The following is a 21,445-nucleotide window of genomic DNA, read 5'->3' on the forward strand; positions in this document are numbered from 1 at the left end:
CTTTTATTCACTCCATCTTTCCAGGCAACAGCAAGAACAGAAGACAGAGCATGCTCTTCTAGACTCTCTGCTCCTGGGACCTCCAGGGTGGAGCTCGTTCCTGTTGCTATAGTAACTGGCTCTCGCTTGAGATGAGACTGAACGGGACAGAGCCCCCTCCCCCTTCTCGCATGAGCCCCTCACCCCTGGACAGACCTCCCCCCTCACCCCCTAGAGAGCGAGTGAGTCTGGAGTTGATTGGGGAGGGAGAGATGAACTACGTTTATTTATTTGAAGATATGGAAGGGGGATTAGGGGGGTATATTTTGCTGCTAAACTACTACTGTCTGTATTTAACACGCAGTTTGTGTATATGATGATGTGAACTCAGACACCATGCACAGCCGACCAGTCGCGAAGGTTACTATTGTTATTGTTATGAAATATGAATTATGGTTATTATGATTCCACTGATGATCTCGATGTTGTTTATCATAGCTGTTAACTTTGCTGTTGTGCTTGTCGTTGTGTTCAGAGAGTGAATGCCTTTTTTAGCATTTTTTCCCAAGTACTTTCTTAAGCTTCCTCTGATGGTGGTGTTTGACTGAAGTGAGACCAGACCAGTCCAGACTGGGAAAGAGGTACTGGGAGAGACTAGGAGTGTCTGGTCTTCAACTGGAAATCTTCCTCTGAACTGAAGCAATTCCCGGCCTCCCTCTCATCCTCCTTGACCTAGAACATTCCAGAACATTTCAGGGGCCAGACTGGGGTTAGGAAGGGGTCAAAATGGGGTTGAGATGGGGTCGCGAGGGTCATTAAGCACAGAGTCCAGTCATTGGGAGAGCACAACGACCCTCAGAGCCTCTTGGCCAACTAATGGGACCACAGCAGAAGGTGGAGTTTGGAGGAATTCTGACTCCCCATGACATTTCCCGTCCCCCTCTCCGGTTGTCATGACAACAGGAAAGCGAGGGAAGAGAGAAACACCGGCGCGCCGCAGGAAGTAATGTGACCTCCCACAGGAACCCATCGGTCTATCCCTCTCTCTCCCTCTCTCCTCTTTCTTTCTTCCCCCCTCCCCCAGGATGGTCTTGACTTAAGTTCTTGTATGCAAGTTCCTCTTGCCTTTTGGAGGTCTGCAATACCGGTTGTTTTTCTGCATCATCAATAACTGTAAGCAGTTTCTAGTTTTTTGAATGGCTCTCTACTCTGTAGCTGGCCATGGGAGTGGGGTATACCATGATTTCAGGGCACTACTAGGATGACGGGTGTTTAAAATGGCTGACTTGATTTGACAGTATTAAGAGATTTTGTTTGCTATGTTTGACCTTTTGACCTTTGGTCTTTGACCTCTCCTTGTGAATACAGTGTCAGTGTGGCATGTCAAGGGGCAGCAGCTTCGCCTCTCAAAGGAGAAAAAAATATTTGTTGTTTCACAGTCTGCATTGGACCACTAGTCTCTTTTCTTCCAGCGTTTGTACACATTTCAAATTGAAATTTTAAATAGACTTAACAAGCCGCTGTGTGTGTTGTTTTCAACTGGCAGTGATGTATATTAATATTGTAATACTGTACTTTTTCAAGTTTAAGAATGACCTGAGCTTACCTGTGTGTGTGTGTGTGTGTGTGTGTGTGTGTGTGTGTGTGTGTGTGTGTGTGTGTGTGTGTGTGTGTGTGTGTGTGTGCGCGCGTGTGTGTGTGCCTGACATATGGAACGCCTGCTGTGGTGTAAACTCAATCTCTGGAACACTGACAGTTGGTGGCCCTGTAACTCTTTTTACTGGAACTATTTATTTCTCATAACCATCACAGTAAAATGAGTCTGTTTGATAAATACACTTGTCTTTATTGTTGTTTTCTGGGTGAAATGGAAGTAGATGGTGACACTCACACCAGACATAAAATCAGTTGTATAGCATTCAATGCTTCATGTTTATTTAAAACCTTGTTTAAGACATTTTTACTTGACTCTCGGACATAAAGAAAATAGCAAATCATTATGAGAATACATTTGTATCAATTCCTTTATGAAAAAGAACCAAAAGCTGTTACATAAGCTTTTGTTCAATATTGAATTGGAATTTCGTCTATAAAAAAAAAAAACATTTACATAACTCTTACATTTGAGAAGGCACAGCCGGTACAAGGTAATAATGCATAAAGTGTAATACAATACAAAACCATAGAAAAACATTTAGCCAGAACAATACAACCAGGTTCACAGCCTCAAATGAACATATCAAAACCACTATACAATGATACAAACATTTATAAAGCGTTATAACCATACGCCAGGCTATTGATAAAGGGCTGACAAGGTACAATGCATGGTACAGCATTCTGATAGACAGCACTCTGGCATTCTGAAGTGGATAAATGTGGGACAACTTCAAGCTGGATGAGATGAGATACAAACTAAACAAGTCCAAAATAAATCTGTTTCAACTAAGCTAAAGAAAATGCATCTTCAAGTCAATGATGATAATGATATTGACACAGTTGAAGGCTGATCCAGTCGGTTTGCAGCAGTGTCCTGATTTTTTTCTGTCTTAACCTGATTTTGCCTCGAGTCCTGCCTTGTCGGGGTCCAGGATTTGAACTCGCGTGGACTGGGCCTATTTGGTCTGGTCGGGCCTGCTTAAGCCTGTTTTGGTCCAGTTGGTGGTAGAGTCCAGTAGGGTATGGTACTGTCTTCCAGGAGGATCAGGACTTGTGTGGGCTGTGGGAGAGCAGCAGCGGGGAGGAGGTGTCCAGGCTGGACAGGGGGACTGGGATGGGCCCATTCAGCAGGGTGGGGAACTACAGACAGATGGACAGAGGAGAAGACAGGTGAGATCCACTGTCAGATTAGGAAATACCACACAATTATAATAATAATGCCCCCCATATTATACTGAGGTAAAGTGCATTCATCTCTATCCCTAGTCTAGTGTTATACATGCGTACTACTAATGATGAGAACTTTCTTTATAAAGAACTCTAGCCCAAACTCTGGAGAAGCTGATGACTGGGTTTAAGAATTCCCTAAAATGGTGGCCGAGGTATTTTAACATCCCTCCTGATGATGGGAGGAGAGGCACTTCCTGTTGTGAGAGGACTGATGGGAGTGGGTGGGGCTCCTGAATCCCCCCCCTGAGCAGGAAGCTGCCCCCCCTCGTCCACACCAGAAAGGAAACATCTGTAGCTTATTTTGAAACCCATGCACACCGTGAATCACACACATATACACACTTAAGTACAATCACAGTGAACCGCTCACACACACACAGAACTAAATAGCGGCGATGTCATGTGACTCGGTTGTTGTTGAGAAAATGAGGCTGTTTGGGGGAATCTTCTGTCTTAGCTAGAGTTGCAAAATTCTGGGAACTTTCAATACATTTTCTGGTTTTACAGAAGTCCTGGACAGAGGATTATAGATTTCCTACTTATTCCCCCCTGGTTCCGGGATCCTCCAATCAGGATTTCGGGAAACATGGAATTTATTGAATGTTCCCGGAATTTTGCAACCCTAGTCGTAGCTCAAACTTCTAACTATCCCTCCTTTGTTTACCAGTTAGAGTGGAGCCCTTTCCCTCTCGGCTCAGTACGAACAAGCATAAATACTCAACTGTCCTCCCCCTAACCCTTTCTGTCACCATCCCACAACTTTCCCCTCTGTCCCTCCCTCTCTCCTCCTTAACTCCCTTCCATCAGTCTTCACTCCAGGTGGTGTCCGGCTCCCTCACGCTTACTTTCCTTTCTCCTCTCTCTCTATTCTCTTTTAGAGTGTGTGTGTGTCTTACCTGGAACAGGGGTCCATGGCCCTGCAGGCGAGCGGGGCTCAGGGGTCCTACGGGACTCAGGCTGCTCCAGAAATGGATACTGGACAGCAGGGGACTGGGGGTGAGGATGAGACCTGAGGGAGTCTAGAGGGAGAGAATAAATACTTTATGGAGAGTGAGAGATGTACATTTTTCTATGTTCTGTTGGTGATCTGTAAAATGATCTAGCCGAGTATGAACACACACAGCACAAAGGTTTCATTTCTCCCTGTGGTTATTCAGTCCTGCTGCACTGGCTCTGTTTGTTTTAGTAAAACACTGGAACTAGGAGGGGAGAGAGGGCTTCATACCCTGCTTTGGGGGGACAGAGTGGGAGACGGGGGGGAGTGAATTCAAGGCTGACTTGGGGGAACTCTCGAGGTCACAGAACTTGGAACACTAGGTTCCAGCTGAGAAGCTACATATGAAATCAATTTATCTCCATCTTGCCTCCCTATCGCTCTCTCTCCCTGACTTAATGTATCTGTTTATATGGGGGGGGGTTGTGTTTATGTGGGTAAGGAATGATGTATGCTATTTTAAAGAGTTGTTTTGTAGTGGCCCAATAAAGAGGAGTTCTAGATTCCCTCTCTCTCTCTCCGTGGTATTACGACAGCCCTTACCTCACGCCGGCGATTCAAGAGCTTTAGGAACATATGGCTTCACTTACAGACCTCCCCACCCTCCCTTCTCTCTCTCTCCCCTCCCTTCTTTTCACTCTCTCTTCAGCTTACCTCTCTTCCTCCCTCTTCCTTACTAGTCTCGATCCCCACCCTCTCACTCTTTTCCGCTTACCTCTTTCACTCGTTCCCTAATTTCCTCTCTCCGTCTCTCCTCAATAACTCTCTCTCTCCCTCCCTCCCTCTCTCCCTCTCCTCTCCCTACCCTGCCTGTTTTATGGTAAGGACAGACAGTTCCAGAGAGACTCGGGTATAAGTCATGTCTTTTCCCCCAATGTCATTACACACACAAATCAGCACGTACATACAGAGGGCAAGGGTGGAGCGAGTGTATGCGTTTGTGTTCAGGGCTAACCTGGGAAAAGATTGAGTGTGGGTGGTGCTGACCTGTGCAGTGAAGAAGGCTGGTGTTAGGGACCCTGAGGGCAGCGCAGGACTGTTGAGGGCGATAGAGCCGATGTCATTGGCTGTCAGGAGCAGGGAGGGTGCGGATATCTCCAGGCCTTTAGGCTTCCTGGTTTTTGGTGGGACGCTATTGGCTAAGCCCCTCTTCTCTGGCGTGGGTGTGGCCTGGCCACGGTCTCTGTGACCAGACGATAGGTTAAGGGGCTGAGCGCTCTGCTCTGATTCGTCAGTCTCAGGGGCGGGGCTCCGTGCCCTCCAGAGTGCGTGGGTGGGGCTGTGTGATGGGGAGGAGGAGCAGGACGAGGAGTGGGCTAGCCTTGGGGAAGGTTTGGATGAATAGTAGCCCTCGTTGGAGGAAGGGGGCGGGGATGAAGGCAGAGACACCACCGGCAGTGCCCCGCCCTTATGGCTGCGGTTCTGAACAAAGCGAATCACTGTGCCACTGTCGTCGTGGTGATCATGTCGAGGCTCTACCTTGACTGGCCGGAGCAGATCAGGGGGGCGGAGGAGGTCCTGTTGATGCTGGAGGGAGCTGACGGTAAAGGAGGAGTAGAGGCCTGAGTGGAGGTACTCGTTCCTCCCTGGGGGGCCGCCCCTCACCCCCTCCTCATCCCCCTCCCCCTCTGACAGGGCCCCACCAGCCTCATCACTCCCCCGCACCCCCATCTCCACCGCCGCGGGGTCCATCTTCAAGATCTCCGGGAAGGACACAAATTTGTACACAAACTTCTGGCCAATCACCTTCTTGATGATGTTCTGGAGGAGGAAGAGGGAAGGATGAGTTTAAGCATAATTTGTTATGTTATACAGTAATAACAGTGTGTTACTGTTAACATGCATGCCATGATGTTATATGGTGGTTTGACCTGTAGAATTGGTACAGACATGTTCATGCTGTGTAGAGGTATTTATTAGGATCCCCATTAGCCACTGCAAAAGCATCAGCTACTCTTCCTGGGGTCCACATGAAACATTACATAATACATAGTACAGAACATTATTAGTCAAGGACTGAAATACATACATTTAAAATGTCATACATACCCTACATAGCAATACATACACACAATATCTAGGTCTAACACATAATACAGTGCAAATTACAATAAAATATATATAAAATGGCTGTCTCGTCACAGTCCCCTTTGTGCAGTAAGGTGTTATTTATGTGTGTTTTTTAACTGGGTTTATTTATAGTTTGAGTTACCTGTGGTGGTAGAGTTCCATCTAGTCATGGCCCTATTTAATACTGTGTGTTTCCCAGCATCTGTTCTGGACCTGGGGGCTGTGAAGAGACCTCTGGTTGCCTGTCTTGTGTTGTACTGATGAGTGTCCGAACTGTGTGCCAACTGCTTGAACAGACCGTTCGGTACCTTCAACATATCAATACCTTGCACAAAGACCAATAGTGATGCAGTCAATCTCTGCTCAACTTTCCATCCGTGTACATCTAAGTGTGATACATGCTGCTTTGTTCTGGACCAACTGAAATTGACCTATGTCCTTCTTTGCCGCACATGACCACACAGCTGGGCAGTAGTCCAGGTGTGACAAAACTATGGCCTGTAGGATCTGTCTGGTCGACTGAGAAGGCAGAGCAACGACCTATCATGGACAGACCTCTTCCCATTTTAGCAACCATTGAGTCTATATGTTTTGACCATGACAGCTTGCTATCTAGGGTTACACCCAGCAATTTAGTCTCTTCAACTTGCTCAATAGCCACATTATTCAATAATAGATCTAAATTAGGTTTAGCATTGAGCGAGTGATTTGTCCCAAATATTATGCTTTTTGTTTTTGAGATATTTAGCACCAGCCTATTCCTAGTTACCCTTTCTAAAATGGACTGGAGCTCTATGTTAAGTGTCAGTTATTTATTTTACTGTTGTAGCCAACATGTATACTGTTGAGTCGTCAGCTTACATAGACACACAGGCTTTAGTCAAGGTCAGTGGAAGGTCATTTGTAAAAATAGAAAACAATAACGGCCCTAGCCGGCTGCCCTGCGGTACACCACACTCCACTGAATTTGCATGAGAGAGGCTTCCATTAATGAAAACCCTCTGTGTTCTATTAGATAGGTAACTCTCAATCCATAATAAGGCAGAGGATGCAAATCCATAACACCTATGTTTTTTTCAGGAATTGGTTATGATCTATGACATTAAAAGCTGCACTGAAGTCTAACAAAACAGCTCCCACAATCTTCTTACTATCAATTACTTTCAGCCAACCATCAGTCATTTGTGTCAGTGCCGAGCATGTTGAGTGCCCATCACTATAAGCATGCTAAAAGTCTGTCGTTAGTTTGTTTTCTGTAAAATACCTTTCAAAAAGTTTGCTAAGCACTTGGTCAGCTGTTTGAACCATTTAAAGGGTGCTCTGCTATTCTTGGGTAGCGGAATTACCTTTGCCTCCCTCCATGTCTGAGGACACACACCGTCTTCTAGGCTTAAATTGAAGATGTGGCAAATAGGAGTCACAATGTATTCCGCTACCAACCTCAGCAATTTACCATCCAGGTTGTCGGTACCAGGTGGTTTGTCCTTATTTATAGATAGCAACCTTTTTTCACCTCTTCCATACCGACTTTGTGGAACTCAAAACAGTGCTTGTCTTTTCATTATTTGGTCCATTATGCATGAATATGAAGACTCAGCATTTGTTGTTTGCATGTCATACCTAAGTTTGCTAATCTTGTCAACAACAAAACATATTAAAGTGGTTGGCAATATCAAAGGGTTTTGTTATGAACAAGCCATCTGCCTTAACGAAGGATAACATTTCATTTAAAGTACTCCAGAGCTTTTTACTATCATTCTTTATATCATTTATCTTTGTTCCGTAGTATAGTTTCTTCTTCATTTTGTTTGGTTTAGTTACATGATTTCTCAATTTCCTGTATGTTTGTGAAGGGTTTATGCAATGTTGGTGTACCTTGTCATCCATGCCAGTAGGTGTGTGTTTGTGTTTGGTGTTAGTGTAGTGCCAATGTCAACTATGTGTGAGATGTACCTTGTCATAGTAGTAGCGCAGGGCTCGGCTCAGCTTGTCATAGTTCATGTTGGTCTTGTTCTTCCTCAGGCCCCACAGCTTGGCCACCTCTTCTGACTTGAGCAGTTTAAACTCCCCGTCATTGGATGTCCAGCAGATCAGGTGCTTGTGACTCTTGTCTAATAACAGCTGCAGCAGGAACTGCCACAACGTGATGGCACTCTCCATGACTGGAGAGGGGGGAGAGAGGGAGAAAGAGAGAGGGGTCATCATGGTCAGTTACACTTGCACTGCATGTAAATAAAAACACACACATTCTAACCCTCAAGTACAACAAGTACAAAAGCCTCCCCCATGTCCCGCCCCCAACCAAGAAGGCATTTCCTGCACCATAAAAGCCGACCCATACAGACAGAAAACACACCAACAACACAATTAGATCATCACTACCCCAGACACTGGAGTCATTAGTATTATGCTCCTCCTGGCATCATGTGCCAGCACCTGTGCCAACCAATCTACAGTGGGGAGAACAAGTATTTGATACACTGCCGATTTTGCTGGTTTTCCTACTTACAAAGCACGTAGAGGTCTGTAATTTTTATCATAGGTACACTTCAACTGTGAGAGACGGAATCTAAAACAAAAATCCAGAAAATCACATTGTATGATTTTTAAGTAATTAATTTGCATTTTATTGCATGACATAAGTATTTGATACATCAGAAAAGCAGAACTTAATATTTGGTACAGAAACCTTTGTTTGCAATTACAGAGATCATACATTTCCTGTAGGTCTTGACCAGGTTTGCACACACTGCAGCAGGGATTTTGGCCCACTCCTCCATACAGACCTTCTCCAGATCCTTCAGGTTTCGGGGGCTGTCGCTGGGCAATACGGACCAAAGATTTTCTATTGGGTTCAGGTCTGGAGACTGGCTAGGCCACTCCAGGACCTTGAGATGCTTCTTACGGAGCCACTCCTTAGTTGCCCTAGCTGTGTGTTTCTGGTCGTTGTCATGCTGGAAGACCCAGCCACGACCCATCTTCAATGCTCTTACTGAGGGAAGGAGGTTGTTGGCCAAGATCTCGCAATACATGGCCCCATCCATCCTCCCCTCAATACGGTGCAGTCATCCTGTCCCGTTTGCAGAAAAGCATCCCCAAAGAATGATGTTTCCACCTCCATGCTTCACGGTTGGGATGGTTTTCTTGGGGTTGTACTCATCCTTCTTCTTCCTCCAAACACGGCGAGTGGAGTTTAGACCAAAAAGCTCTATTTTTGTCTCATCAGACCACATGACCTTCTCCCATTCCTCCTCTGGATCATCCAGATGGTCATTGGCAAACTTCAGACGGGCCTGGACATGCGCTGGCTTGAGCAGGGGGACCTTGCGTGCGCTGCAGGATTTTAATCCATGACGGCGTAGTGTGTTACTAATGGTTTTCTTTGAGACGGTGGTCTCAGCTCTCTTCAGGTTATTGACCAGGTCCTGCCGTGTAGTTCTGGGCTGATCCCTCACCTTCCTCATGATCATTGATGCCCCACGAGGTGAGATCTTGCATGGAGCCCCAGACCGAGGGTGATTGACCGTCATCTTGAACTTCTTCCATTTTCTAATAATTGCGCCAACAGTTGTTGCCTTCTCACCAAGCTGCTTGCCTATTGTCCTGTAGCCCATCCCAGCCTTGTGCAGGTGTACAATTGTATCCCTGATGTCCATACACAGCTCTCTGGTCTTGGCCATTGTGAAGAGGTTGGAGTCTGTTTGATTGAGTGTGTGGACAGGTGTCTTTTATACAGGTAATGAGTTCAAACAGGTGCAGTTAATACAGGTAATGAGTGGAGAACAGGAGGGCTTCTTAAAGAAAAACTAACAGGTCTGTGAGAGCCGGAATTCTTACTGGTTGGTAGGTGATCAAATACTTATGTCATGCAATAAAATGCAAATTAATTACTTAAAAATCATACAATGTGATTTTCTGGATTTTTGTTTTAGATTACGTCTCTCACAGTTTAAGTGTACATATGATAAAAATTACAGACCTCTACATGCTTTGTAAGTAGGAAAACCTGCAAAATCAGCAGTGTATCAAATACTTGTTCTCCCCACTGTATATAAACATACTGTATGTATGTCTATGGGGCCAAGTGCCAACCAGCGACATCATACATCTCATATTACAATATGTTGAAGTGGGGAATAAAGCCCATTACTGCATATGTAACGAGACACACCAGTGGCTATGTAAAACTTCTACTTACTGGAGAGCTTGGCTGGCTGCCTAAATGATAAGAACACGGGTCAACACAGCAGCTCTTTGTGAATGAGCGCTGCCTGGCAGCTTTACTACATCAGACAAGTCAGAGAAGCTTGTCCTCTCTGGGCTCTATGCCACTCCACTAACACGCATGCACACTCAGTCACTTGCACTCTCTCACTCATTCGCTGTGCTTTGTGACTGTGTGCTTCTTAGTAGTAATTATGTTTCATTATAGGTCAAAATAAAGAATTCAAGTGTGTGCTTGTGTCAGAGTTCAGGGACTTGGTGCTGCCAACTATGGCCAGACAGGGGTGGAGCTACGGATGTTTCTGTGGTGATAAAAGAGGATGTGGTCTGTGCCCCTCTGCCAAAGACAGGCCACACCCCAACGACACTATTTACCTTGACTTCACTGTCTGTCTGTCTGTCTCACACTCCACACACACAACCTTCTGTGCACCTCTCTCTCTCGCTCTCTGTCTCTACCTCCCTCTAACTCTCTCTCACACCCATACACACATTTTCTCCAGCCACAAGCTGGTCTGTTTGAAAATACCGAACACAGAATCCTGCTTTCCCTCCTCCTCCATACCCCTCTTCACCTCCATTCCTCTCAGTGAAGAGAGACCATCCAGGAGAGGAAAAAGGTGAATACCCCCTCTGTCTCTGTTTCCTGAGGAGGTCTCCTGTGTGTATGCATGTTTTTGTGTATGGTGTGTGTGTGTGTGTGTGATGGGAGACCATAAAGCTGTTTAAATGAGGACTTCCTCTCATTCTGCTACAGGGCGTCTTCCCAGGGAAAGGCCAGTCCCAACTCAAAGGTAGGAATTCCTGTCACCGGGAACCATCGGAAACACAGGGACCTCACAGATGGGACAAATGGACGGGTTTCCTCCTCGCCTCGCTCTGGTACGGCAACACACACACACCACCCATTTCCTATTCCACAACAACATATGGAGAATGCATTGCATACATGTACTCTGGGTCTCCCCCAGGACATCCTCTGGCATGATGTATGATGGATTTAGTCTTTGATATTCCATAGTGACAAGGGGTAACTAGCCGAGCTCAGAGACAAAGCAGCAGGATCTGTTTATTTTGGGATATCCTTAGGAATAGTAGGGAAACCTGCAACTCCGCATTGCCTGATAAACACTGGATTGGTGCAACTGAAAATACTGTTACCATAGATTTACATCTGTTTTATTGCAGCATTGAATATGTCCCCATGTTATTTATTTGTACTGTATGGGATGATAGGCCACAGCGTCTCTCCACCTGGACAGGTACACACACACACACACACACACACCACATTTAGCTTCTGGTAGGGATAATTTATTTTGTTGATGGGGAGTTTCTAGTATCTTATAACAGTGTTATGACACAGAGCCAGAAATTATACAGTGTACCCGTTATGAGCTCTCTCTCTCTGTGTGGGGGGGGCATGACTAAATGCGCACTCTTCCTGCGCACTGCCAATGGAAAAATCAACTAGCCACTGCGCTACCAACAGGGATGTCATGAGACGTCATAGGCTATATAATGCCTCTGTGTCTGTATCGTACCAAACGTCGTATATAGACGCGCTAAAGTCTAAAAAAGTATGGGTTATCACTGGTGGACCACCGGACTCGGGTCTGGGCAGAGCCATCCGTGTTGGAGAGCCTGGAACACTCAAACGGCTCTTTGTTTGCCACATGACTCATTTTCAAGATGTTGTATGCTGCCAGTTTCAATCCGGAAGCGCACGGCAATTAGTCTGCAGAGTCCAGACAAACCAGAAAGTCTACTAGAGTTTTTAAAGGGCCATGAGCTCATTTTCACACCAATCGCTACTTTGAGTTGCAAAATGCATCACAACCAACAAGAAATTGCGCGTGAAAAGCATACTAGAGAACCGTGACAGACCGGAGCGATTTGAGTCCAATGTGTGAATAACGGAGTAGCCAAATGTTATCAAACATCAAAACGAAAATAAATGTAACTTTTTTTTATAGCGAAACACATACCTTTTACTCAAATGTATACATGTGTGCCAAGATAGCATAACAAATCGGGGATATACTACCAGCATCTGTCGACTGTCGTCCCCTAAATTTCAAGTTCATTGTGATGACGGAGTTATATCATATATCCAAACTATATTTTCTGGTACAGTTTACTTCTAAGCCATCATCACTCAAACTCAGTGAATATCCTGTGTTAATAAAGTGAATAGGAATATCATAGAGAAGCATTCCTCCACATACCCTGGTGTTAGACGTCTGCTTTCCTTCCGTATATGTTTTTAAAGAGAATTCCGTATAATGCGCTGGTTTTCCATGCTGATGCCGTCTGGGCTGCGGGGCTCGAGACTGTAAGGGGATCCGGAGTTTTTTTTCTCCTTCTTCAGAGCAGGAAGTCGGAGCGCGCAGACAGAGAGCCGGCTCACTTCCTCTCGCGCATTATTCCCCAGGCTCTCGGCCGTCTGTGTAAACACGCTTTTCCTCCTCTCTGCGCACGCACAGTAATATTGTAATTCTGACTACTTGCGGGCCCAACTGATGTCAACTTCTTCTTGGCCAGCACCTGGAGGCGTTCGTGTTCCTTCCTCCACACACACACACCTGGAGGCGTTCGTGTTCCTTTCTCCACACACACACACACACACACACACACACACACACACACTGACTGCTCTCTCTCTCTCTCTGCGTGGGGGGTGGGGGGTGTGACATCTCCTTGACATCAAATAATGGAAGGGCATTGGGCTAGTTGTAAAAAAGTAGGCTATTCTTAAAATTCTGCATCAGCCGCACTACACACAGACACACGCGTGCACACACACTTTCATTCTCACAGGCTTCACTTGAGGTCAAAACGGGAGTAGAGGAGCTCTTTAATCCTTCAACATGTTTTAGTCCAAGATTCCATTCACAGCGGTTTTAAAGGCATTTCCCCAGAAGTTCATGGTAAACGCTGCTGATGTCGGCTCAATCGGAAATTACCATTAAATGTCAAGCGCACTATAACGTGGATATTACACGGATCGGATTGAATCCTGGCTTTACTGGAATAAAGTGATGTGATTATGTTTGTGTGCATGAGTGTTGTTGTGTATCAATGAGTGTGCAAGAAGTAGGCTTGTGTGCGTGTGTTGGGGAGTGGATCCATTTTTCCGGTTTCCTGCATGGGGTTTCCTCTCACTGACAGGAAATTGTGGCTCACAAAACATCTGCAGTCACATAGGTCAGTAGCTTACCTTGTCCAAATAAAATATTGAAATATTAATCATTTATTTGACTGAGACGCGCCCCGACAGAAAGATGCATCAATCTCAGATAAAGCATCCGAGCAAGCGAAACAGCGCCCCTCTGATGGTGTTTGGATTTTTCTTTAAATGACATGTCATATTATTTCTGTCCAGACAGCATCAGATACATGGACTACATAAATGCCTCCTGTTGACAATGCTTCGCTTGAAATGTGCATAAAATAGGGGAGGGGGAGGGGAATTGCCGAATTGCCCACAACACACTCATCCATAAACAACTGGATTATTTCTCTTAAGGCTTTCCTACTTGTATATATATATATATATATATATATACACACCAACAACTTTTTCAAAATGTCAACAAATTAGATCAATTTACCACAAAATTGTGATGACACAGAGGACATTTTTGGTTGAGCAAGAGCAGTGGCAGCCGGGAAAAGTGTTGGGAAAATAATTACCAGAAGCTTCCCCAAACTTTAAACTCAAGAGCTGTGGATCTTCTCCACTTGCACCATGTGAGGCTGGAGAAAGAGTGTTTCGGGATATTTGTTGAATGTTGTAGCTTGTTGTATTACCAGTAAATAATGCAGGTCTAAGGCACTGCATCGCAGTGCTAGCTGTGCCACTAGAGATCCTGGTTCGAATCCAGGCTCTGTCATAGACCGGGAGACCCATGGGGCGGCGTACAATTGGCCCAGCGTCGTCCAGGGTAGGGGAGGGAATGGCCGGCAGGGATGTAGCTCAGTTGGTAGAGCATGGCGTTTGCAACGCCAGGGTTGTGGGTTCGATTCCAACGGGGGGCCAGTATGAAAAATAAAAAAATAATGTATGCACTCACTAACTGTAAGTCGCTCTAGATAAGAGCGTCTGCTAAATGACTAAAATGTAAAGTAGAGGACAAGGATTAAAACTAAAATCAAACGTTAATCTCTGGCTCAACTCAATTTCTTGACTGGCTCTCTCTGGCATTTAGGCAAGCCTACACAAAAACTGGTAGGATGTCCAAAACTGAATTTTTATACCAGTAGCTTAAAAATCACTTCGGCAAGCCAAATCCATAAATTGGATCAACACCTATTATTGGAAAAATTGTTTCTGAAGTCCAAATTTGACACTTCCATTAATTTCCAAACAAAAAACTAGCAACTTCCTCTGTCTAGTATTGCACTTCAGGTGAAGGGAACAACGCGAGAGTTTGCCACCTCGCTCCGCCTATTTCCCTCTGCTAACAACAAACAGCGCCAAACTGCTGTCACCGTTCATGGACCGAACCCCGGTGTGTAGCGTTCCTAACGGAACAATGGACCCGTTATGGAAAAAAGTCAACTCATTCACTGGACCTATTCCTCGGTCAAGGCACGGACACCGAGCAGCGGCTATTCGGGAACTTATTATCGTGTTTGGAGGTGGAAACGAGGGGATAGCGGAGGAGCTCCATGTTTACAACACCGGTAGGCTAACGTTAGTTAGCTAGTTTGGCAAGCTAATGGATGCTACACATTTCGCGTTTGAGCAGTGAGCTAGCTAGCTATTTGGTTTTCCTAGCCATCTGGTGCGACCTTATATTTTAATGCCTTGAAAGTTTCACAAACATTCCCTGAAGCTCAGCAGGCAGCTTGCTTACTTGGCTAACGTTAACTAGCTAAGCTAACCAACTTTCTATCTACTATGATTGTTTTCAGGTGTACTGTTTATGTGTAGAATAGCTAGCTAGCATACACTTGATGTGGTGTGGAACAGATGATCACTTGAGAATCTGGAGGCCATGTAGCTAGCTATCTAACTATTTTTTGTGTCAAGACTTAGCTTTTATAAATGATATTGCATAATTACAGTCACACAGTGCGTTATGATTGAGTAAACATGAGTTTTTACATTTTAGTCATTTAGCAGACGCTCTTATCTAGAGCGACTTACAGTTAGTGAGTGCATACATTTTTTCATACTGGCCCCCCGTGGGAAACGAACCCACAACCCTGGCGTTGCAAGCGCCATGCTCTACCAACTGAGCTACACGGGGCCTTTAATGCCTTTAATGTTTGTAGACTTAAGCTAAATTAACTTCTTCTCAGGTGATCAGATCTCTGGCCCTTTGTCTAGTCTCTAAGCAGTGGTTTCTCCCAGCGGTGAGAGGGGATATCCCTCCAGGCTGTGCTGCCCATGGTTTTGCCTGTGAGGGAACCCGCATCCTGGTCTTTGGAGGCATGGTGGAGTTTGGCAAATACAACAACAGCCTGTACGAGCTACAGGTGAGGCTCTCACACTCACTAGTGTCTTCAGTAATCGGGATCCTCCTGTCATGTTTTATGCATAAGGTGAAGAGTGTGCAGCAGCATTGTCAATCACAGACCTGTAGCTCTGATGAAAGGTCTTCACAAGTATAGCGTCTTTCCCCCTTAGTTTGTACAGTAGATGGTATGTAGTCACTCTGATGGATAAGATGCTATGTTTGACCTCTGACCCCTTGTCTATCAGGCGAGCCGCTGGCTGTGGAAGAAGCTGAAACCCAGGCCGCCCAAGAACGGCATGCCGCCCCCCTGTCCCCGCCTCGGACACAGTTTCACCCTCATTGGGAACAAGTGCTACCTGTTCGGGGGGCTGGCCAATGACAGTGAGGACCCCAATGGCAATGTCCCAAGGTATGGAGCTATGTACCTAGCTCCAACAGTCTTCAACGCAACTTCTCTAATCAGGGTATTGAGGGTTGTGATAATCATAAGAAACCTTAATGCTTGCTCTGTCACTAATGTTGTTCTCATCTAGCCTGGACCCAGATCTGTTTGGTCACACCAATGACCATAGGAGTTGGCAAGACAGCATAAACAGATCTTGGACCAGGCTAGTTCTCATCCCACTGGCTGTCTCTGTTTCCCCTCTGCAGGTACCTGGATGACTTTTATGAGCTGGAGCTGCAGTCAGTGTCAGGGGTGAAGGGTTGGAACATTCCGGATACTAAGGGTGTGGGTCCGTGGGCTCGAGAGTCCCACACCTCGGTGGCATACACTGGGACAGGCTCCCCCAAACTCTACATCTTCGGAGGGATGAGAGGCAGTCGCCTTGACGACCTCTGGCAGCTTGACCTCGGTAACCTCACCTCAGTCTACAACCATGCTTCTTTGAATTAACTAACCTCCTTGGTGTGAATTCAGGTTGCTGTAGCTGTAACCAACCTTCAGTTTCCATAAACCGCAACCTTGCATTCGTGGTTGTGGCGATGAACTGATTGAAGTGAGGTAATCTAACTGGCTGTCTGAATCCACTCTCTTCTGTCTGCCTTTTAGAATCTATGACATGGTCTACTCCTGACACTAAAGGACCCCCTCCTCTACCCAGAAGCCTTCACTCTGCCAACGTTATAGGAAACAAGTAATGGAAATACTTATTTTGTGTGTACTGTATATGTTTGTGTGGTATCATGGATGTTTGCCTAATATGGGTTAGTTTTTTTGCTTTGCCCCTGTGTGGGAAGGATGTATGTTTTCGGGGGATGGGTCCCCGTTCCAGAGACAGACAAACCTAATGCCCTGGGAGCTGAATGGATCTGTACCAACTCCTTATCCGTGCTCAACTTAGGTCAGTATCATACTCATTATTACAAGCTTATCACTTATTTACCAGCTTATTACTGGCTTTCCTCATGACTTTACCTGAATATTTTGGGGTAATCTTAGACAAGCTTTTATTTTGAAGGGGTGACTTTTTTAAGTCATGCATTACTCAGATGTTAAACTTACAATACATTTTAGTACCTTTGTACCAAATCTATGAACTGTGTTTTTAAAAGTCTAGTGACTCCTTACGCTTAATATGTTTCTGCTTGTCATGCAGTGAAAGTTGATGCCTCCGGTTTCCTTTTTGGTTTCCTTTTATTTTCCTATTGATAGCTTGGCTCTTATTTTTCTGGTGGACCAGTGGTTGGTGTGCTTTATCCCTGGTCCAGATGTTACTACCTGTGTCTTTAGGGCAGCCATGGCCCAAATGTGTTTCTAGGCTGGTCCTTGTAGGTCGTATAGGCTATACTATTAGTAACCTTAGGACCACTATGCGAATATATTGTATTTTTGTGTGTGTGAGAGTGATTGGGTTGAGTGTGAATGTGAACAATAGTTACTTAAACACTTGAAGTACTCCCCTGCCACGAACTTGACATTCTCCAGGAACTTGACCACAAGTTCAAAGCAGCTCAGTTTGGCCTGAAGTCGTTTTTATTTCTGAGAACATATTTGTTTCTATCTAGGTAAGATAGTGGACTGTGGACATATCTTGCACTTGGAGTATTTGATAAATGTAGTATTCATAGTCCTAGCTTTTAGAGTTTGGAAAGAACATGTTCCTATCAGCACCAGAGCTCTGAAGTGAAGCGTGTTAGTTTTTTCCCCTCTTGTGATCATATTTGCTGTTATTTTTGTATTATTTTTGTATTACTACAACCTCCTCCAATTTGTCTGAAAGAAGTGGGCCGTTCAATGTGGAGCAATCGAGTGCTACAGAATGTATGACTGCTAATCGTGCTTGTAGTCATCTGTGTCTTGCATTTCCAGGCAAGGTTTTATTACCCCGTGTAGCTCAGTTGGTAGAGTATGGCGTTTGCAACGCCAGGGTTGTGGGTTCGATTCCCACGGGGGGCCATTATGAAAAATGTATGCACTCACTAACTGTAAGTCGCTCTGGATAAGAGCGTCTGCTAAATGACTAAAATGTAAATGTAAAATGTTATCACTTAGGGTATCTGACTGGTCACATAATTTAATTCAATTCATATTATGAGGATCATCATATTGAATTGAACCCAGTAAGGTTAAATCAATCAAATTAATTTATAAAGCCCTTTTTACATCAGCAGATGTCACAAAGTGCTTAAACAGTTGAACCCTTTTCCTGTTGATATCAGACACCATGACGTGGCAGAGCCTAGGCCCAGATCAGCAACAGGGGCAGACAGTGAGCCAGGAGGACCAGCAGGGCCAGGGGGACCAGGAAGAGCCCCAGCCCAGCAGCGGGGGCCCCAGAGCCAGGGCAGGCCACTGTGCTGCCTCCATCGGCTCCCGCCTCTACATCTGGAGCGGCCGTGACGGCTACCGGAAGAGCTGGAACTACCAAGTGTGCTGCAAGGACCTGTGGTACCTGGAGACAGGTGAGAAGAGAGACAAGGATACTATTAATATCAGCATATGTCTTATTACTGTAGCTCAATATGTGCTGCAGAGTCATACCATCTTCAAAGCATATTTTAATATGGAGAGAGTGTATTTCTCATTTGTTCACAATAGCAACCCTGAAGTTAAATGGATATTGCTACCTGCTAGGCCATTTTGCTGCTACAACCTAACTGTGACTTGTGTGGTTTTCAGAGCGGCCCTCCACCCCAGCAGCAGTTCTACTGGTCAAGTCCACTGTCAGCATGCTCCATGTGGCCTGGCGCCCCCTACCGGCAGCAGAGTGCTACCTCCTCCAGCTGCAGCCCGTCTCTCCCTCTAACACCCTAGACAACCCCACAGCCCCACCCAGCACAGGTGCCCAGGAGAGGAACCCCCAGGAACAATCAGGTGAGAGGAGAAGTCTACCTGCTGCTCACGCACAACCAATCAGAGACCACTAATTTGAATAGAAATGACTACAGCCAGTGAATTTCACATGGCCTTGAGAGGTGTTCTGTCTGATACCAAGCTATTGGCTTTGAAAGTGGTTTAGAAGCAGAAGCCTTTGTCCCGGGCCATCTGGTCCACTCAAGGCCATGTTGACGTCTGTACTGGGCCGGGGTTGAAGGTTGACGCAGGCTAAGAGATCTAAGAAGGGGTATATATGTAAAGCTATGCTTGATGTGCTCTTTGTCCTCCAGATGTCCAGTCAGCTCAGGTCCCAGATGACCCCACCTCACAGGAAGCCCAGAAGACGTCCCAACAGGTCAGATGGTGACCCTTATATCCATATCCAGTTGTCTTAGCTACAGTGCTGGGAAAGTGCTATATTCAGATGGTGTTAGTACTGCCATTGAGACCGTAACAGCTAAGCTAAATCTTACATCCTGATTGTTAATGCTACGTTGACTGACACCGGATACTGCTGTCTCTCCCCCCACGCCAGGAGGTGGCGGCAGGGCAGGCGGAGACTCCCATGGAAGTGTCAGAGGCTGTTAGGGATCCCCATCCAGAGGGGGTGAGTGATGCTAGTAGAGAAACACACTCTGAGCCCTTGGGACAGGAGGGTGACCCCACAAAAACCTCCCAGCCCTCGGACACAGTGGCGAGCAGTGAACACCAGCCAGGTAACAGCATGGACCCCAAGCTAGCTTTTTACTCTATCAGTATGGGGCACTGATAATGAGTGTGGTTTGAATCTCATCGGTATAACCAATGACAGTCCTTACTCATTCACAGGACAAGAACCTGACACCACTTCCTCAGATCCCAACACTGTCACGTGCAAGGTAGAATAAGAATAGTAAAGAAGTTATTCATTTTCCTACCATAGAGACTGATGGAAGTAACCCCTGTCTGTGCCCGGTAGGTATCTGGTGAGAAATCAGATGAGTCTGAGTGGTTTGATGCTGGAGTGTTCAAAACCCTGTTCTCTGAGGTTACCCACTACTACCTGCCACCTGAGAATGTCTTTAATCCCACCATCTACAGCAGACCCACTAATACTAAAGAGGTAAACCACAACTTGGTTTGAATCTTAAATGACAGTATATAATGAAAAAACATGCCCAGAATGTGTGCAGATAACATGTAGAAACCATCTTCAGCTAGCACTCATTTTTGTAAATTTGTCTCTAATCTCTGTTTATTGATTTCCTGATTTGACACACACACCATTTTCAACACACCCCACTCCCACAGATGAAGTTGCAGGGGCCTCAGGACTATGAGTGGAGGGAGAAGCAGGAGTTGTGTCCAGGTGTAGCCTACAGGTTCAGAGTAGCAGGCATCAACAGCTGTGGTCAGGGAGACTTCAGCCCTGCCAGCGAGTTCAAAACCTGCCAGCCTGGCTTCCCCGGAGCGCCCTCTGCTGTCAAGATCACCAAGGTACAGTACACTCCTACAGCCTACTTTAGTTTCACAATATCTTTATCTCGTTTAATCATATATATGTGAATCAGTTTCACCTAAATAACCTGCTTTTCCTCTCATCCTTTATACATCAACCCCTCTCCTTCCCCCCAGGCTAATGACTCGGTCCACATCACGTGGGACTCCCCCACCTCTCCGTCAGGTAAGATCCTGGAGTACTCCATGTACCTGGCGGTGAGGAAGAGCCGGTCCAGCAGCTCTGAGCGTCCTGGCCAGCTGGCCTTCATCAGGATCTACCGCGGCACCAAGACCTCTTGCACCGTCAGCCCCGCCCACCTGGCCAACGCCTACATCGACAGCTCCGCCCCCAACCGGCCAGCTGTCGTCTTCCGCATCGCCGCAAAGAACGAACAGGGCTACGGGCCCGCCACGCAGATCCGCTGGCTACAGGGTACGCGGCGAGACGGGTGGGGGTGTGTTTATCCTGACCCTGAATCAGTACTCTAGTGGCATACTGACTGTCACCACTGAGTGGTCTCTAACCATGGGCTCTGTCTCCTTTCAGATGCCAGTAAACTCAAAGCCTCGTCATCACAACCAGATGGCAGCCCCACAGAGGCAGAACAGGAGGCAGCAGACAGGTGAACAAGCTCTGCTCTCACTGACTAAACCTTAGGAAAAGGTTTATATGAGATGAGTTGTCCCTTGCCATTGTCAGGCTTGCTCTTTTTGGAGTTTGATGTTAGAGGACTTATTGTCGGTTTTCCTCCTCGTGTCTTGCAGCTCAAGTTGAAGATCGACTGCCAGACGCTAACCGATACCCAGGAAAAATGATGTAACAAGTCAGAGGGCATGACTACTTTCCAACCGAGCCATGTCCCTCACAAAAATGCTGTACAGAACTTATAGATTTGTAAGTTATTTTTTATGTTTTTTTGTCATTGTTGTACATAACTGTTGTGTGTGTTAATTTCCACCTGTGCTTTGACCACACTGTATTACATTATAGTGTAAAAAAAAGTGTTATTTTAATGTACTTCT

The 21,445-nt window shown here is 45.8% G+C and overlaps 3 protein-coding genes across 6 annotated transcripts in view; 2 read left to right on the forward strand and 1 right to left on the reverse strand.

Moving 5' to 3' along the window:
• The window catches only part of LOC121559138 (cyclin-dependent kinase 17-like), a 44,744-nt gene extending 42,929 nt beyond the window's left edge, over positions 1–1,815 (forward strand). For both annotated transcript variants that reach the window (XM_041872451.2, XM_041872453.2), the window contains one exon: positions 25–1,815. In XM_041872451.2, coding sequence (XP_041728385.1) covers positions 25–62 — 38 coding nt within the window. In that variant the 3' untranslated portion in view covers positions 63–1,815. The remainder of the gene's footprint in view (positions 1–24) is intronic.
• LOC121559134 (ETS domain-containing protein Elk-3-like) lies at positions 1,801–12,715 on the reverse strand. Its single transcript, XM_041872445.2, has 5 exons — positions 12,385–12,715; positions 7,886–8,094; positions 4,850–5,623; positions 3,765–3,887; positions 1,801–2,778 (listed from the first exon to the last, which is right to left on the reverse strand). The coding sequence occupies exons 2-5, from the start codon at positions 8,090–8,092 to the stop codon at positions 2,683–2,685; spliced, it is 1,200 nt and encodes a 399-aa protein (XP_041728379.2). The 5' UTR covers positions 8,093–8,094; positions 12,385–12,715; the 3' UTR covers positions 1,801–2,682.
• On the forward strand, positions 9,989–21,272 carry LOC121559133 (host cell factor 2-like). Of its 3 annotated transcripts, XM_041872441.2 has the most exons (17): positions 9,989–10,776; positions 10,914–11,038; positions 15,495–15,643; positions 15,870–16,033; positions 16,276–16,478; positions 16,676–16,760; positions 16,864–16,967; positions 18,286–18,528; positions 18,746–18,940; positions 19,234–19,298; positions 19,479–19,659; positions 19,772–19,821; positions 19,902–20,045; positions 20,234–20,419; positions 20,558–20,855; positions 20,970–21,045; positions 21,188–21,272. In XM_041872441.2, exons 1-17 carry the CDS (start codon positions 10,427–10,429, stop codon positions 21,195–21,197), a joined length of 2,628 nt encoding a protein of 875 aa, XP_041728375.1. In that variant the 5' UTR covers positions 9,989–10,426; the 3' UTR covers positions 21,198–21,272. The 3 variants fall into 3 exon arrangements, with proteins under 3 accessions (XP_041728375.1, XP_041728378.1, XP_041728376.1); XM_041872444.2 differs by lacking the exons at positions 9,989–10,776; positions 10,914–11,038 and adding an exon at positions 14,351–14,845 and having other exon boundaries at positions 15,467–15,643; XM_041872442.2 differs by lacking the exons at positions 9,989–10,776; positions 10,914–11,038 and adding an exon at positions 14,352–14,845.
• The last annotated feature ends 173 nt before the right edge of the window (positions 21,273–21,445 follow it).

Source organism: Coregonus clupeaformis, chromosome 28 (genome assembly GCF_020615455.1).
Source record: "Coregonus clupeaformis isolate EN_2021a chromosome 28, ASM2061545v1, whole genome shotgun sequence".
NCBI lineage: Eukaryota > Metazoa > Chordata > Actinopteri > Salmoniformes > Salmonidae > Coregonus > Coregonus clupeaformis.